The sequence below is a fragment of the Erythrolamprus reginae genome, chromosome 4 (genome assembly GCF_031021105.1).
Source record: "Erythrolamprus reginae isolate rEryReg1 chromosome 4, rEryReg1.hap1, whole genome shotgun sequence".
Taxonomy (NCBI): domain Eukaryota; kingdom Metazoa; phylum Chordata; class Lepidosauria; order Squamata; family Dipsadidae; genus Erythrolamprus; species Erythrolamprus reginae.
Genome location: NC_091953.1, coordinates 74,734,752 through 74,754,033, shown reverse-complemented (window position 1 = coordinate 74,754,033; position 19,282 = coordinate 74,734,752). Strand labels below are relative to the sequence as shown.

Genomic DNA, 19,282 nt, shown 5'->3' with positions numbered 1-19,282 from the left:
ACAGTATGGAAAAGTTGCAGGGTTAAAAATAAATAAGAGTAAAACACAATTTATAGTGAAAAACATGAATAAACTTCAAGAAAGAAAACTTGAACACATCACAGATATGAAAATATTCATGAAAGTTAAATACTTGGGAATATGGATAACATCAAAAACAATATCATTAAAAAATGATAATTATATGAAATTAATTGCAGAAATTAAAAAAGATCTAGAAATATGGAATAACTTAAAAATATCTTTTCTGGGGAGAATTGCCACAGTTAAGATGAATATTTTGCCTAAGATTTTGTTTTTGTTTCAGGTCATACCAATAAATCCTGGGGGGAAATTTTTAAAAAATTTAACAACGATAGTAAAAAAAAAAATATGGCAAGGAAAAAAAGCAAGAATAAAGATGAATATTTTGGAAGATATTAAAGAAAGAGGAGGATTTGCTTTACCAAATTGGAAATTATACTACCAGGCAGCCGCCTTAACATGGATTAGAGACTGGATAGTATTAGAAGATAAAAGAACATTAAAATTAGAAGGGCATGACCTTATGCTCGGTTGGCATGCCTTTATATGGTACGATAAGGACAAAATACATACATATTTTAAAAGACATACAATAAGAAAGTATTTGCTAGAAGTTTGGAAATATATAAAGAAGAATCATTTTTTAACTATTCCCGAATGGATTTCTCCCTTAGAAGCAATAACACGCCCCAATTCAATCATAAATATATAATTGGCCACAAAAACATAGATTTGACCTTAAAGGATAACATGATAAGTTGGTGTAAAAATATTGGCAAAGAAATTGATATAGACACATGGGAAAATGTCTGGACTTCAAATTGGAAAATGGCAAAATCGGTCTCGCTAAAAGAAAATCAAATTAAGATGTTTTATAGGTGGCACCTCCCACTGAACAGGATAGCGAAAATGTTCCCTAAGACCTCTCCACTATGTTGGAAATGTAAAAAAGAAATAGGTTCCTATTATCATCAATGGTGGATGTGTAGTAAAGTTAAGCTTTATTGGAAAATGATAAAAAGAATAATAAAAGAAATAGTAAGACAGGAGATAGAAAAAACCCCGGAATTCTATTTACTGGGCATAACTAATCAGAAATATAAGAAAGAAATTTTACATCTAGTCATTCATATTTTGACAGCGGCCTGGATAGCATATGCGCAAAATTGGAAAGGGGAAAACGTTCCCAAAGAAGAGGAGGTTATTAAGAAAATATTAGATTGCGCTGAAATGGATATGATGACAAGACGGTTAAATGACCAAGAGGAAACAGAATTTTATGAGATATGGAACAAAGTGTATACAGTGATACCTTGTCTTACAAACTTAATTGGTTCTGGGATGAAGTTCTTAAGGTGAAAAGTTTGTAAGATGAAACAATGTTTCCCATAGGAATCAATGGAAAAGCGATTAATGTGTGCAAGCCCAAAATTCACCCCTTTTGCCAGCCGAAGTGCCCATTTTTGTGCTGCTGGGATTCCCCCTGAGGTTCCCCTCTATAGGAAACCCCACCTCTGGACTTCTGTGTTTTTGTGATGCTGCAGGGAAATCCCAGCAGGGGAATCCCAGTAGTGCAAAAACAAGCGCTTCGCTGGCAATGGAAGTCCGGAGGTGGGGTTTCCCAGTGAAGGGAGCATCAGTGAAATCGCAGCATCGCAAAAACACCAAAGTCCTTGAAACCCCACCTCTGGACCTCTGTGTTTTTGCGATGCTGCGATTTCACTGAGGCTCCCCTCGCTGGGAAACCCCACCTCTGGACTTCCGTTGCCAGCGAAGTCCCCATTTTTGCGCTGCTGGAATTCCCCTGCTGGGATTCCCCTGCAGCATCACAAAAACACAGAAGTCCAGAGGTGGTGTTTCCCATGGAAGGGAGCCTCAGGGGAATCCCAGCAGTGCAAAAACAGGTGCTTTTCTGGCAACGGGAGTCCGGAGGTGGTGCATCCCAGCGGCAGCGGTGGGTTTGTAAGGTGAAAATAGTTTGTAAGAAGAGGCAAAAAAATCTTAAACCCCCGGTTTGTATCTCGAAAAGTTTGTATAACGAGGCATTTGTAAGACGAGGTATCACTGTATATGGATAAATAAGAAGAAAAACTAAAAGTAAAAAGAATAAGAGAATTATATAAGTAGGGATATGATTTAAAGGTTATGTTAGAAGTTGTTTATATATGAAAATTTACTATATAAGGTAAAACAAATTTCTTCTTTTCATTTAAAGTAATGAGTTGATTTGAAGTGTCTTTAATGTATTCTCTTTTTTGTATTGAAATTTTACTTCTAGAATAAGCGGGGAACATGCAACCCCTTTTCTATGTTATATGTATGTTTGTCAGTTTTGTCCATTTTATGAAAATTAATAAAATTTATTTTAAAAAGAAAAAGGATATGAGATTGGTTTGACATGATTTGTTTCTGACAAACCCGTGTTGGCTGTTGGATATTATCTTCTTTGTTTCCAGGTAGTGGCAAAGCTGTTTTTTTTAATTTTCTCCAGTATTTTTCCAGGTATTGAAGTCAGGCTAATTGGTCTGTAGTTGCTTGGATCCGTCTTTTTCCCTTTTTTGTGGATGGGAACTATGTCCGCTCGTTTCCAGTCTTCTGGTAGGTCTCCAGTGGCCCAAGATTTTTGGTAGATAAGGAGAAGAGGTTCCGCTATGGTGTCTGCCAGTTCTTTTGGGACTCTGGGGTGGAGTCCATCAGGTCCCGGTGATTTGTACTCGTTAAGCTCCCTCAAGTAGTCCCTAATGGTAGCTTTGTCTGTGTTGAGTTCGGTTCCGGGGCTGTTATTTACAGTTAGGTTGTAGGTTAGTTGGATGGTGGTTCCTTTATGTGTGAAGATTGATGTAAAGTAGGTATTGGGCAGGTGTGCTTTGTCTCTGTTGTCGGTGATTTCATTACCATCTTTGTTTTTTAGTATGGTGACATTTTTTTTCTTGTTTATGTGGTGGAAGAAGCTTTTTTTGTTGTCGTTAATTTTCGTTGCGAGGTGCTGTTCATGTTGAGCTTTTGCTGTTCTTATGTTTTGCTTGCAGGTTCTAGCTGTTTGCTGATATTCCATCTTGGTTATGAGTCCTTCTTTCCATTTGTTGTATTTGGCTTTTTTTTTCTTTTACGTTATCTGCAAGGTCCTTGTTTAGCCATGCTGGTTTCGTTTTAGTTTTTCTGCTTTTCTTTTTCATAGGGATTGAATTGTTTTGGGCCTCAATGATAGTGTTTTTTAGGGCTTCCCAGGCATCCTCTGTGGATTTATTCTTTAGAAGTTCCTTCCAGGGTTTATTTTTCAGGTTTGCTCTGAGCTTGTTAAAGTCCGCTTTTCTGAAGTCTGGGACTTTAATGGAGTTGGGTGTTGTAGTTAGTGATTGCACAATGTTGAATTTTAGGATGATGTGGTCACTCTCACCTAGCGTCCCTTCTCCTTCTATTCCCTCTATCATTTCTTCCCTGTTTGTTAAAATTAGGTCTAATATTGCAGTCCCTCTGATTCCTGTTTCCACTTTTTGAGTTAGAAAGTTGTCGGCGAGGCTGGTGAGAAATCTGTCAGACTTTCCACTTGGTGCTGTTTGTTTTCCAGTTAATGTCGGGGTAGTTAAGTCCCCCATTATTGTTGTGCTGTGCTTGTTGCATATTGCTGATAGTTGGGTTGTAAAGAGATTATCTATTAGTATCTGTTTGGTTTGGTGGCCTGTAGTATACTCCAATTGTAACATTGCCCTTTTTTTCTTTTATGTTAACCCATATGATTTCTAGGGGGTTATCTTCTTTGGATTGATGGCGGTGTAGTGATCTTTTATGTATAGTGCAACTCCACCTCCTTTCTTGTTTGACCTGTTTTTCTTGAAGAGATTGTAGCCCTTTATCTGTGTGTTCCAGTCGTGTGATTCATCCCACCATGTTTCTGTAATACCAATTACATTGTATTGGCCCTCATGTATTAGTATTTCTAGTTCGTCTTGTTTGTTCCCCAGGCTTTGTGCATTAGTGTACAGGCATTTTAGGTGTTTGTGTCTGATTCTGGGTGGACATTTTTTATCCTCTGGTTTATTTGTGGGCTTAACATGTACTCCTTTCTTGTTTTGTTCATTATTCAGTCTCTTACTTTGGTCACCCACCCCTTTCTAGTTTAAAGCCTTCCTGATAAGTTGGGCTAGTCGGTTTCCAAGGAGGTTCTTTCCAGCTCTGGTAAGGTGTAGCCCGTCTGTTGCTAGGAGCCCTTCTTGAAGGTATTGTAGATCGTGGTCAAGGAATCCAAAGTTATTTTGGCGACACCATCTCTTTAGCCAGAGGTTTATTTGTGGGATTTTGCATTCTCTGACAAGATGTTGTCCTCTTGTGGGTAGAATAGAGGAGAAGACAAACTGTGCCCCTATCTTTTTGACTGTATTGCCCAAGTGGTCGTAATCTGTCGTAATTTGATTAATGTCTTTCCTTGTGTCATTTGTTCCTGCATGAATCACCAGTAGGGGGTAGTAGTCCGTGGGCTTTAGGATTTTTGTGAGGTTTAGCGCTATGTCAGAGATTTTGGCTCCAGGGAGGCAGCTCACCTCTCTGGACTGATTGTCCGGTTTCCAGATGGCAGGTTCAGTTCCCCTGAGAATTGTAGTTTACTTGTAGTTCTCTCTCACCTCGTCCTGTCTGTACGAAATTTTGTCTAAAAAATATCTCAGCCTTATTAACTTTATCCAATCTGTATCTTTGTCCTTGCCAGAACACAAAAATACCTTCTGGAACCAACCATCGGAAATTTACTCCTCTTTCATTAGGTTTTCTCGTCAAAAAATGATATTATCTTCTTAGAACTCTCACCTTCCTTGGCACTTGCTTCAAAAGAATAATTTCTTTTTCTCTGTATTTAAATGTTGTATTTCTTATTTTTTGCAGCACTTGAATTCTACATGATTTTTAAAATAAATCTTACGTGAACTTCTCTCGGTAGATTATTCTTCATGGCAAATCAAGTATTTACCCTGTAAGCCTCATCAATATCATTGAGTATTTTTTCTTTTTCTTCCTCTAAAGGTTCTGGTAATATTTTAGAAATTATTTCCCATAAATCCTTTCCTCTTTCTTCCAGAATATTTTGAAAACATAGATAAAATTCAGATCGGTCGATCTCCATAATAATTATAGCCCTTTCCTGGACTCTATCGACTGTAGCCAGCTCCTCCAGATTTGAATCATGCCTTTCTACCTTTTCTTCTATTTTTTGTAAATGCTCATCATTTTTTCCCATAATTTCTTTCATTTCTGCTTTCATCTGATTTACATTTTCATTCACTTGACTCAAACTTTCCTTTTTAGAGCAAAATTTCTCTTTACAAAATTTAAAGCCTTCATTTAAGGTTTGAAACTAATTTTTAATTTCTGCTATATCCAGCATTTCTCCAATACCTAACAAAGATATTGGTGGTGTACTTGTAGAATATGAAGGTGTTCTCTTTGCTGCCATCGTACAATTCAATCGGTCAAGCAGAACAGCTGTTGCAATTCAATCAAAAAGTATAGAAAAATTTGTAATCCATTATTTATAATACAGTATTTGTAATCCAATAGGTGAAAATAGAAATATTTGTAATCCAATGAGTAAAAAATAAGAATATTTGTAATCCAAAGGATAGAAATAGAAATATTTGTAATATAATAGGCAAAAACAAGAATATTTATAATCCAATAGGTAAAAATAGGAATATTTGTAATCCAATGAGTAAACAAACCCAGTGGTCCAAAGAACGCCCGCAAAAGTAATCCAATAAGAAAAGACTTCTCAGTAATTTAAAAAAAAAATCAGAAAAAAACCAAAAACAAAGCGAAAAACAACAACCACAAACCTCCCAAAATCCAAAAAATATATCTGAGGGGAGGAAAGTCCCCCCCAAAAAATTCCAAAACCCCCACAAACAAACAAACAACAACAACAAAAAGAGGGAGAAGGAAAAACAAGTAAGAAACAGTGAAAAGGAGAAGGTGAAAGACTTATACATCCAAAGTAAAAATTAAACAGGAGAAAAAATAATGGTGGTGTTTTGTTTTCTTTTTTAAGAAATAAAAATAGCAAGAAAAAAGGAAGAATAAGCAAAGGTCTTAAAAAAAATCTTTTGCACTTTCTAGGTCCAAAGTTAACAGAAATCCCAAACAGAGCAAAAAGCAACAACCACAAGGTCTTAACTTTCCCACCAGATAGTCTTGTTATGGGAAATTCTATCTATGCAAGGTCATTGATAAGGCAGCCACAAAAACCTGACATTTAAAATGTAGCCTTATCTGTTCACCATATCCACTAGATGGCAGCATTCTACCCCTCCCCCCAAAAAAGCCAAAAAGTAAAAATATAATATAGAGCAATCCACAATGTATATCTTTATAAACAATATTTCTTCCTGTTTCCAGATTCAAAAAATAGTCAAATAGTAATTCAGCATTCTCAAGAGAAGCCTCCCAACAACAAAAAGGAAAGTTATTAGTCCTTTTGTTACAAACTTTTCCAGGCACTTTTTAATTGCAGTCTACTCCAGGAAAGGGCATTATAAATCAATCACACACTTGCCGCTGGAATGCGGAGGAGTCTCTTTCCCTTGTTAATTGCAAGCTTCAAAGCACAGCAAAGGCACTTCTCTCAAGTTAATTTTAAACCCAAAGGGGAAAAAATCACCCAGATGACTTCATTTTGCCATTTTCTTCTTGGCTGTCATTACTTCCCCATGCTTAAAGTATCGTGATACCTCCAAACGACACCTGGTCAAAGGGACTGGTTCCACCAGGGTTTTTCACCCATCCAGTGGATCTCCAGATTTGCCCCTCTCAATCCCAACCCTTCAAGTCAGGATTGGTGCAAGAAAGCACCCCCAAATTGCCACAGAACGTCTAGCCCCTCCCGAGCTTGGGAAGAGTCTGCCGACTCACACGGAAGAAGCCACACACCCCATACCATTTCCTGTGCTGTGCGCGTTAGAGGGAACATTGCTGGGCCCTTGGCAATTAGCCCCCAGTGAGTTTGGAATGAATTTCAGATGACTTCATTTTGCTGTTTTCTTCTTTGCTGCTGTTACTTCCCCATGCTTAAGGTATCGTGATACCTCCAAAAGACAACTGGTCAAAGGGACTGGTTCCACCAGAGTTTTGCACCCACCCTGTGAATCTCCAGCTTTTCCCCTCTCAAGTCAGGATTGGTGCAAGAAAGCACTCCCAAATTGCCGCAGAACGTCTACCCCCCTGAGCTTGGGAAGAGTCTGCCGACTCGCATGGAAGAAGCCATGCCCCCCATACCATTTCCTGTATTTTATCATAGGATGTGTTATGCCGGGCCCTTGGCAATTAGCCCCCAGTGAGTTTGGGCCCTTGGCAATTAGCCCCCAGTGAGTTTGGAATGAATTTCAAACACACACAGCCTGCCATAAGCCTGCGCACATGGGCATCCACAGTCACAAAGAAATTAAAGCAAGTTTATCAAGCAATCTTGAAAACACAAACTCTGAAAGGAGTCAAATTACTCTCACCCGAAAAAGGCAGCGTGCCAAAACAAAAGAGCAGATAAGACAGCTGTAAATATCCACCCACACCAAAAAAATCCTCAAGAGTTCTTTAATTATGAAGTGTCCAAAGTTCAGTAGAAGTCCTTGAATAATATGAGCTGTGGCAATGCTCTTTCAGAAGTCTCTACAGGATAAACGCCCACAGTTCTCACTTCCCAATGCCTGTAATTTATCACAAAACACATTAATATAATTATCCCTTGAACAAGTGTGCTCACTTATCTTCTGAAATGCCTGCGCAACTGCTCCCTTCTTGCCATAAGCCTGCGCACATGGGCATCCACAAGTGGGTCGTCCTCTGAGTCTGATGACTCACTAATTGGAGCACTGACTGGTGGGCTGGCTGCACCCATCTCCCCGTCTGATTCCTCTCCCCCACTGTCTGTCCCTGGCTGTGAGTCAACTTCACTGTCTGATTCTGCTGACAATAAAACAGGTCTCTGATAACCCGAGGATTCCCCTAAATGAACATCCAAATTCCCCGCTGCAGGAGCTGGCCCAGAGCCAAACACAACAGGATGGATATATGTTTATTTCAGGCATGTTTAAATTCAGTTACTGTGGATTTACCAATCACGTCTGCTGGAAGTTTGTTCCAAGCATCTACTACTCTTTCAATAAAATAATATTTTCTCATGCTGCTTCTGATCTTTCCCCCAACTAGCCTCAGATTGTGCCCCCTTGTTCTTGTGTTCACTTTCCTATTAAAAACACTTTCCTCCTGAGCCTTATTTAACCCTTTAACATATTTAAATGTTTCGATCATGCCCCCCTTTTCCCTTCTATAAACAGATTGAGTTCATTAAGTCTTTCCTGATAAGTTTTATGCTTAAGACCTTTCACCATTTTTGTAGCCCGTCTTTGGACCTGTTCAATATTATCAATATCTTTTTGTAGGTGAGGTCTCCAGAATTGAACACAATATTCCAAATGTGGTCTCACTAGCGCTCTATACAGCAGGATCACACACTCTCTTTTCCTGCTTGTTATACATCTAGCTATGCAAACAAGCACTCTCCTTGCTTTTGCTGTACCAACTGATCACACTGTTCACCCATTTTGAGAAATCACTACCCCTAAATCCTTCTCTTCTGAAGTTTTTGCTAACACAGAACTGCCAATACAATATTCAGATTGAGAATTCTTTTTCCCAAAGTGCATTATTTTACAGTTGGAAACATTAAACTGCAGTTTCCACTGCTTTGACCACTTATCTAGTAAAGCTAAATTATTTGCCCTATTACAGATGCCTCCAGGAATATCAACCCTATTGCTCACTTTAGAGTCATCAGCAAATAGGTAAGCCTTCCCTACCAAACCTTCCCCAATGTCACTCACAAACATATTAAAAAGACTGGGCCCCAGAACAGATCCTTGTGGCACACCGCTTGTAACCAGTCTCTGCTCAGAATTAACAACAACCCTCTGGTGTCTATGTTTCAGCCAGCTGCAAATCCAATGAATTATCCAGGGATTAAGTCCAATCTTCACTAATTTATCTATCAGCAAAAAGGCTTTGCTGATAGGCAATATCCACAGTACCACCTTCATCCAAAACCTTTGTGACATAATCAAAGAAATCAATGAGGTTAGTCTGAAATGATCATGCAATCCAAACAAATCAAACATAAAGTGGAACAGCTGAGGGGCAATGTTCCCTCTAATTTTTTTTAGGTGTGGGCAAAAAAGTATAGTGACTGAGTGGCATAGAAGTATGTATGTATGTATGTATGTATGTATGTATGTATGTATGTATGTATGTATGTATGTATGGAGAGAGAGAGAGAGAGAGAAAGAGAGTTGTGGTTAGCTCTGGCCCAGCTCCTGCCCCAAGGAATGTGCAGGTGGATGTGGGGAAAACATCCACATGTCGCAGGCCTGTTTTGCTCCTGATGGAATCTGCTGACAAAGCCTCCTCTGACCAAGGAAGCGTGAGTGACAGAGAAGAGGGGAGTTTGGTAGACAGCCCAGGAGGAGATCAATCATCTGTATCATCCGTGGATTCTGAACAAGAATTAATGACACATTCATGCATGCGTAGAGTGATGCATAGGAGACAACAACTGAAGGATTATTACAAGAGATAATGAGGCCACCTGTGGTTGGGTGGGGCTGCTGTAATTAGTGCTACAGATAAAAGTGCAACCTGGTGTTTTAGGCTCATTGCAGTTTATCTGATTCATTGTTTCGTCAAGATCGTGGTTTTTGTGCTGTTCAAGATTGTGTGTGGACTCTCTGAACTTTAGAATTGGACTCAATTTCCCAGTTATTGGGTGAGCAATTGGATTGCATTTAACCTGTGCCTTGTGTGTACCAGAAAATCCCTTTGACATTTAAAAAGGGAGCTGTTTCTGTTTTTGTGTTTATAAAAACTTTTGGGGTTTCCTTTTATCATGTGGTGTGTGTCTTCCTGGACTAATTACCCTGTAATTACAGGCAGTTGAAACACAGTGGCAGAACAGATAGATAGATAGATAGATAGATAGATAGATAGATAGATAGATAGATAAACAAATTCCCTTCTTTTTTATTAAAAGAAATTAATAATAAAACAAAACCATCTATCTCTCTTTCTTTCTCTCTCTCACTCTCCCTTCCTCTCTTCTCTCTCTCTTTCTTTCATTCTTTCTCTTTTTCTCACTTTCTCCCTCTTTCTTTCTATCTTACTCTGTCTGCTGCTCTCTCTCTTGCTTTCTTTCTCTCTCTCATTCTCTCTTGCTATCTCTCATTCTCTTTTTCTCTCTTTCTCTCTCCCTCTCTCTTTCTTTCTTTCTACCTTGCTCTGTCTGTTGCTCTCTCTCTCTCTCTCTCTCATTCTCTCTTTCTCTCTCTTCCTTTCTTCTCTGGAGGCCGTGGAAGATTTTTCTTATTTTAAGGCATATCGGAAGCGCTTGGGGAAAGTGCTCGGGGAAAGGGGCTGTGACTTGAGAGGAGCGGGTGCTCCCGGAGCGCTTGGAGAAAACCCTCTCATAGCCTGGGAGCGCTTCTGGAACACCTGCCCCACCCCTCTCGCAGCCCCTTTGCTAGCGGCCAGATGAGGAGGAGGAGAAGCTGCAACCACTACCACTGCAGGAGGAGACGCGCCCCAAGGCAGGAGGAGGAGGAGAAAGCCGGAGAGGGGTGGATCGGGCAGGCAGAGGTGAGATGCCAGGGGCACGAGGGGGCTGAAGGTGCCTGGGGCGGGGGGCGGGGGGGCGGGGAGGCTTGGCACCAGCACCGGCACATCCACAGCAGCTGGGGGCGGCCGGTGTCTTCTGTTGTGCAGCCTTAGAAAAGGCCGCGCGGGAAGCTGTTTTGGGGTGCGCAGCTACACGGCCGCACGCCTTAGAGGGTACAGTGCGCCTTAGAGGGTACAATTTCCCCATGCCTGGCAACATAGGTGGGTTTTCAAGAGTTTATGAAAGGCAAGAAGGGTGGGGGCAGTCCTAATCTCCGGGGGGAGTTGATTCCAGAGGGTCAGAGCCACCACAGAAAAGGCTCTTCCCCTGGGTCCAGCCAGATGACATTGTTTTGTCGATGGAACTCAGAGAAGGCCAACTCTGTGGGACCTAATCGGTTGCTAGGATTCGTGTAGCAGAAGGCGGTCCCGAAGATATTCTGGTCCGATGCCATGTAGGGCTTTATAAGCCATAATCAACACTTTGAATTGTGACTGGAAACTGATCGGCAGCCAGTGCAGGCTGCGGAGTGTTGACGAGACATGGGCATATCTAGGAAAGGCCATGATTGCTATCGCAGCGGCATTCTCCACGAGCTGAAGTTTCCGAACACTCATCAAAGGTAGCCCCATGTAGAGAGTGTTGCAGTAGTCGAATCTCAAGGTGATGAGGGCATGAGTGACTGTGAGTGATGTCTCCCAGTCCAAATAGGGCCGCAACTGGTATACCAGGCAAACCTGGGCAAACGCCCTCCCCGCCACAGCTGAAAGATGGTGCTCTAATGTTAGCTGTGGATTGAGGACACCCAAGTTGCGGACCCTCTCCGAGGGGGTCAGTAATTACCCCCCCATGGGTAATGGATGGACAGATGGAATTGTCCTTCGGAGGTAAAATCCACGGACACTCCATCTTGTCAGGGTTGAATTTGAGCCTGTTGACACCCTAACAGCCTCCAGGCATCGACGAATCACTTCCACCGCTTCGCTGACTGGACATTTGTTGTGAGCCGCCCCGAGTCTGCAGAGGGGTGGCATACAAATCTAATAAATAAATAAAATAAAATAAATAAATGGGGGTGGATATGTACAACTGAGTATCATCAGCATGCTGATGGTACCTCACCCCATGCCCTTGGATGATCTCACCCGGCAGTTTCATGTAGATATTAAATAGCAGGGGGGAGAGGACCAACCCCTGAGGCACCCCACAAGGGAGATATCTAGAGGTCGACCTCTGACCCCCCACTAACACCGACTGCGTTGTGGTTGGCTCTGGGCCAGCTCCTGCTCCAAGGACTGGGGGTTGATGTGGGAGAATCCTCACATTATCAGTGGCCGGTTTTACTGCCAACAGCTTCCGACAGTGAAGCGTCTGTGTCAGGGGAAGATTCTGGAAGTGAAGTAGGATCAACAGAGGAGGTAATTACAGGCAGTCCTATTAGCTAATTACCCCATTAGTGAACCATCATCATCATCATTATTGTTACAATCAGAAGAGGAGGCATTCATAGATGTTAGCAGACGCAGGTTGATGTCAAGGAAGGAACAACTGTGCAAGTATTATAGGAAATAAGGGAGAACACCTGTGGCTGGGGCAATTAGGCTAATGGGGCTGCTGATAAATTGCCACAGTTGTTGTCTCTCGATGTGGAAGTTTATCCATTTTGAGAGAGAGACTTATGGTTTACTTCAGTATTTACAAAGACTTTTGTGAACGGCTTCAGGATTAACAAGGACTTTGTGGAACAATTCACAGTTAAGTTTCAGCATGAGGACTCTTGAAGGGGGGTGGCTGTAACGTTTTCACAGCTGCCTTTTATCTGCTTTGCTTTGTTTTATGTTTTTCACAGCATTCAAGGCTTGTGGTGTGTGGGAGAGGACTTTGGCTGATTAAAAGTGTGTTTTGGACAGTATTTTCCTTTTCATTTGTTTACTTTACAAACATGTGTGTTTGAATTTCTACTTTGGATTTAATTGGGGGCTTGTAATGTAGCATAACATACTGCGACCGACCGGAGAGGTAGGAGGAGAATCACTGAAGAACAGTGCCTCCCACTCCCAACCCCTCCAGCCGGTGCAGAAGGATACCATGGTCGATGGTATCGAAAGCCGCTGAGAGGTCAAGAAGCACCAGGACAGAGAACAAGCCCCGGTCCCGGTCCCGCCAGAGATCATCCATCAGTGCGACCAAAGCAGTTTCCGTGCTGTAGCCGGGCTGGAATCCTGACTGTTGACGGCCTAGATAATCGGCTTCTTCCAAAGACCACTGGAACTGGAATGACACCACCTTCTCGACAACATTTCCCATAAAGGGAAGATTGGAGACTGGACGATAGTTACTAAGCATGGCTGGATCCTGGGAAGGCTTCTTGAGGAGTGGGAGCACAAGTGCCTCCTTGTAGGGAGCCGGGAAGGACCCCCCTCAAAGAAGCATTGACAATCTCCTGGACCCAGCTCCATGTCACCTCCCTGCTGGCTGAAACCAGCCAAGAGGGACACCGATCAAGTAAACAGGTGGCGGAACTCACAGCTCCAATGGCCTTGTCCACGTCATCAGGTGTCACCAGGGCAAACTCCCCCCAGACAGATGGACATGGATGGGCCCCAGTCACCTCAACTGACTCATTGTCAGTTGACTCGGCTACCCAATCGGAGTCAAGGTCCGTCCGGATCCAAGCAATTTTATCAGCAAAAAATGTGTTAATTTTTTTTAACACATGTGTTTGTAAGGGCTCCCAAGCTCCCCTCTGATTAAGAAGGGAGCGAGTCACCCTAACCAGAGCAGCCGGGCAAGATTCCACTGATGCAATCAAGGCAGCATGATACGCACATCTTGCCGCCTTGAGCGCCACTTTGTAAGTCTTATTACGAGCTCTTACAAGTGTTTGATCGGATTCGGACTTACTCTTCCTCCATCAATTCTCTAGATGTCCCTTCTGGGGTTTCAACTCCCGGAGCTCCTCGTTAAACCATGGAGCTCTACAGGGTCTAGCGCCATGGAGAGGTCGCAACATCAGGAACATCTCCTGTTAAAAGGGATTGTTTAAACAAATCAGTCAGGGGGGTAGCAGTCACAGATCTGAGTTCTTTAAGAACTCTGGGGTGGATGCCATCTGGTCCTATTATCTTATTTATCTTTAATCGTTCAGGTTCCTCTAAGACATCTGCCTCTGAGATCATTGGAGCTGAATCCCTACAGATGGAAGCAATGCTATATCCATCCATAGTATTATATTTTAAGTTGCCTTCTGAGAAAACTGAACAGAAGTAGCTATTCAAATGGTCAGCGATCTCCTTATTTGCATCAATGTATGTATAATTTCCAGTACTAAGCTTTGTGATACTGCAGTTTTCCTTCTTCCTATCACTAATATATCTGAAAAAGGTTTTATCTCCCTTCTTTACAGATTTGGCAATTTTTCCTCTTTCGAGGCTTTAACAGCATATATTATCTGTTTCGCCTCCTTCTGTCTCATTTTATACACTTCTCTATAAGCTATACTTCCAGACACTTTATACCTCCTGTAGGCAGACTTTATTTCATTGACTATAGCCCTTACATCATTACTAAATCATAGTGGTTCCTCCTTCCTTTTACCTTTAGTAATTTGCCTTACATGCAGTCCAGTGGCTATTAAGATGCCCTTTTGTAATACAGCCCACTGGGCGCTCGCTTCTGCCGTTTTATCCCTCCACTTTAATTCATTATTTAAATATTCCCCGATTGCATTAAAATTTGTTTTTCTGAAATCCAATACTTTGGTTTTAGTATAGGATTGCTCACAATCAATTTTTACATCAAACCGCAAACATAGATGGTCACTGCAACCTAATTTTCTCACACCTTAACCTCTGAAACCCGATTCCTATTCGTAAAAACTAAATCTAGAATATTCTCCCCTCTAGTCGGTATCTTAACCATCTGTACCAGAGCTGCTCCTGTAAGGGCCTCTACTATATTCTTACTTTTGCATGTAAAGGCCTCTACTATTGTTCTGATCTACGGCTAAGGCCACTGATAATTGAAATAAAGGATTGCTAAATGCATATATTTGTAAAACACCACATCATTTTTATTTTTATTTCCTTTGTTCCACACTGAATCATCTCGGCAGGCAGCGATAATCTCTTATCTTAGACTTCGGTATGCAAGGCAACATCAAAATCATTAAAACATTCCACAACTCATTCTAAGATTTATGGCTAGTCAGAGTTAGCCCAAGTTGTTTTATCTGCCTGACAACCAACCAGTAACACCTCAGACAAAGTCACTGAATCAGTTATTCTGCCCAGCTCCACGCTTAGACATTGGAAATCTCTTTTTACTAGATTAATATTTCTCTAGGACAAATCATTTGTGTCAAGATGCACCAACACATCAACGTTATTAACTTTACACACAGCCTTCACAATATTTGTAATCTGCCTCCTATCCCTGCTGGCAGTGGCCCCTGGGAGACACCTCATCAGCTTCACCATATCCTTACCCTGTCCCAAATCAACACCTCTAACAGTCGAGTCACCCACTAGAAAATGCATCCTCTTTTTATTTCCACTAACTGCATCTGATGGTTTTGTAACACTACGCACATCACTTACAACAACTTCACCTTGGAAGATCACTGCTATCCAATTGGAGTCAAGGTCTGTTCGGATCCGAGCGATTTTATGAGCAAAAAACATATTGAACGCCTTGGCACTGCTCTGCAAGGGCTCCCCAACTCCCCCATGATTCAGAAGGGAGCAGGTCACCCAAAACAGAGTGGCTGGGGGGGATTCCGGAATCAAGCAACATGATACGCGCATCTTGGCGCCTTGAGCGCCACTTTGTAAGTCTTAATATGAGCTTTTACAAGTGTTCAGTCGGATTCGGATTTACTTTTCCTCCATCACTTCTCTAGACATCTCTTCTGGCGTTTCAACTCCCGGAGTTCCTCGGTGAACCAAGGAGCCCTCTGGGGTCTATTGTCACAGAGAGCTCACAATGACGCAATCTGGTCAAGAGCCTCTGTCACAATCTTATTCCAGGCCACAGCAAGAGACTCTGCCAAACTGTGGACAAGTGTATCTGGTATAACCCCAAGCGTCCTCTGAAAGCCCTCTGAGTCCATTAGGCATCTGGGGCGGAACCATCTAATCAGTTCCGCCTCCCTGCAGGGGAGGATTGGAGCCATGAAGTCAAGCCGTAGTAGAAAATGGTCTGACCATGAGAAAGGCAACGCATCTAAGCCCCTTAGTCTCAGACAATTGCTCAATTGCTCTGAGAGAAATATCATGTCAGGTGCGTGTCCCCCCTCATGAGCCGGACCCTGAATTACTTGAGTCAGGTCCATGGCTGTCATGGTGGCCATGAACTCCTGTGCTAACCCAGAGGATGCACCGAGTGACGGTATATTGAAGTCCCCCAGGACAATAAGTCTGGGGAATTCCACCGCCAACCCGGCCACCTCCTCGAGCAGCACAGGTGGGGCTGTTAATACGCAGCTGGGAGGCATGTATGTAAGCAACAAGCCCACCTGAACCCCTAAGTCCAACTTCACCAGGAGGGACTCACAACCCGCAATCTCAGGAGCAATGAGTCTACATTGGCAAATAGTCTCCTTGGCTATGATAGCCACTCCCCCCCCCTTCCCTGGGGTCACGGCTGATGCCAAACCTGAAACCGGACTGGGCAAATTTCAGAGAGAGGAACTCCTCCCTCCGTGCCCAGCCAGATTTCAGTCACACATACCAGGTCGGCCTCCTCATCCAGGATCAAATCCTGGATGAGGAGAGCTTTATTTACCACTGACCTGGCATTGACCAAGCAGCAGCTTGAGCCCACAGCCCGGATTACACTTGTCACCAGTACCCCGAATTGAGCTCATGGGGCCGGAACAGGGGATCGCTTTCAAGCAGCGATCCCTTCTTCCCCCAGAATGGCTTGCCCCATGACTCCCACCATATCTGCCTCTCCCCAGCAAGACCGGGATATTCTGGCCCTCTGCCACCTCAGAGATAGACACACCCACTCCCCCTGCCTCTCCATTGCCAAGTGGACTATTCTCATTCATACTGTTTCCATTTGCCTCATACATAACATCCCACCCACCCCAATCATTCATTCCATGCATACCTTCCCACCCATCCCAAAAATCCATCATTAAAAACCCTCCCCAATAAATTAGCTAAAACGTTAATTACTAAAATTTCCATAAAACTTAAAACAATATTCTTCCCTAAAACATATTAAACTATATAAATTAATCATAATTTACATAAAAATCCCTCCCTCTTTCCCCAGCAATAACAGCAATTTAAAACATAATGATATAATATAAAATAAGCATCTGTATATCTATATTTCATAATATATAACAATTTATTTTTGTGACCTGTTATAATTTTTCACCACATTAAAGCATTCCTGTTGTTCCATTAATCCTGCTGTGGGTTTAGGAAAAGCCCTAATTTTATATCTTGCATTTATGGCAACATGATAAGAAGGCAGAGAGCATGAATCTACCACAGAAATATTTGTGTACTAAAAGACAAATTGTTTGTGAGCATTTATATCACCTCATTCCATTCATGAGAAATTTTCTACTCAATAAAAAAAAAAAATCTTTGTGTTTCTCAGAATTAAAGATCAACCAATAGGAGAAAGAATGTTTTCTCTATAAGGATATGTGAAGCAATTATATATTTCCACGAATCAGTTTCTCTATGTCTATTTCAGTGTTATAAAAATATGATTCTAGGGGAGAAAATTAAGAATTGGTGAAAAGGAAAACGGAAAAGCCGCCCCGACTCTTCAGAAAGGGGTGGCATACAAATCTAATAAATTGAATTGAAATTGAAATTGAAAAGATGAATAAGTCCTTATGTGAATGGGTATATTTTTCTTCTAAATGTGTTTAATGAAATGATCTAAAATAGTTTCATGTCGAACAATGCAATGAACTTTGTACTGGTTTTGAGACTTTTAAAAAAATGCTTTTAAGATTACAGGTTTTGAATCAAACTGATGTGTCAAATAAAAGCACAAGGACTATACTAAAATACTGTAATTATCTTTGCACAGGAATGCCAAGTCTCAACCTGGAGACCAAGCATTTCATTCAAAAAGGATACTCTTGTTATCTGGGAGGTCACAGAAGATGACATTGGAAATTACACTTGTGAATTAAAGTATGGACTTTTTTCTGTCAGAAGAACCACAGAATTAACTGTTACAGGTAATTAGAGGTTTTAACTATATGTTTTTGTTTGCAGCCTCTTTTCTTTTTATTGATGTTTTAGCAATTCACAAAGGTGTCTATTTTTTTAAAACTAATAATTTTTGTACTAAACAGTGACTACAAGAATTTAGAATAGGTTAATCCTAAACCTGTTTTGATGAGTTGTTGGTAACTTTAAAGTAAAGAGAGATTTAAAGTTTTGAAGAACAACATATCTGTATGACAGAGCAACCTTTGGGCATGATTCTAGCTCACTTAAGTGCATAACTGTTCACTACAACAGCTATTCACTTTACTTTTGTTGTGCTCTTGTAGACTTTTCATCATTACCCAAGCTAGGTAATATCATTGCTGCGAGAAAACAACCAAGGTCGGAGAATACTAAGAACCCCTAATTTCTAATAAATATTCTCTTTTATTGGAACTTTATTGGAACAATCATAATGGTTGATGAAATAATTTTGTTGTTATTGAATTGCTTTTCAATACTTGTGTGAAGAAGAAAGAAAATCTTTATTTTAGTTCTATTATCATGTGAAGAAGCTAATTTAGTTGTTGAAAAAGTATTACTTACACAGATTGTTATTAATATCCAACCCCACCTATTGTGTTCGTTTAAAAATATTCACAGAAAATCTGTGATTGGTTAAGACGCGTCTATTTAGAAAATAGCCGCGAAGGTTAAATAGTTGTCAGTTAAGAAAAGCCCGCCGTTTTAAGAGAGTATAAATAGGGCAACAGATTAGCCGTTGCCCTCATTCGGAAAACTGCTGTTCCAGTGCTTGTATTTTGCCTCGTTATGAATAAACCAGTTCTGATTAAACTACCGGAGTCCTGACTTTTCAGTGGCGACGAGGAGGTCGAACCATATTTTAACTTTTACTTCTATTTATTTCAGGGAAACAGTGAGGATACAAATATATGTACAGCTATTTTATTATATGACATTTCTGATTGTTACTTTCCATTTATTTTTAAATGATTAATGGTTTAAGAACTAAAGTACATGTGGTTTGTTATAAAGAAAAGGGCTATTAATTAATAAATCATGACCATGGACAGACAAAAAAGAGGAAAATACAAAAGAAACCTTTCTCAATCCTAGTAATTTAAGATTTGCATTAAGGTCAGGTTTAAAAGTGTCGAATTGCTTCACTTTCTGACATCATTTGCCTTCAGTAAAGCCATGCTGATTTGGGTCCAATAAGTTATTGTTTTTTAGGTGCTGATTTATCCTCTTTTTGAGTAGAGTCTCCATCATTTTAACTATAACTGATGTCAAGCTAACTGGGCTGTAGTTACCAGCTACTTTTCTACTGCCCTTCTTGTGGATAGGCAAAACACTGGCCATTCTCCAA

The 19,282-nt window shown here is 41.2% G+C and overlaps 1 protein-coding gene across 1 annotated transcript in view; it reads left to right on the top strand.

Moving 5' to 3' along the window:
- The window catches only part of IL1RAPL1 (interleukin 1 receptor accessory protein like 1), a 446,343-nt gene that overhangs the window by 163,899 nt on the left and 263,162 nt on the right, over positions 1–19,282 (top strand). The window contains exon 3 of the mRNA XM_070750608.1: positions 17,768–17,921. Within this exon, the coding sequence (XP_070606709.1) occupies positions 17,768–17,921 (154 nt within the window). The remainder of the gene's footprint in view (positions 1–17,767; positions 17,922–19,282) is intronic.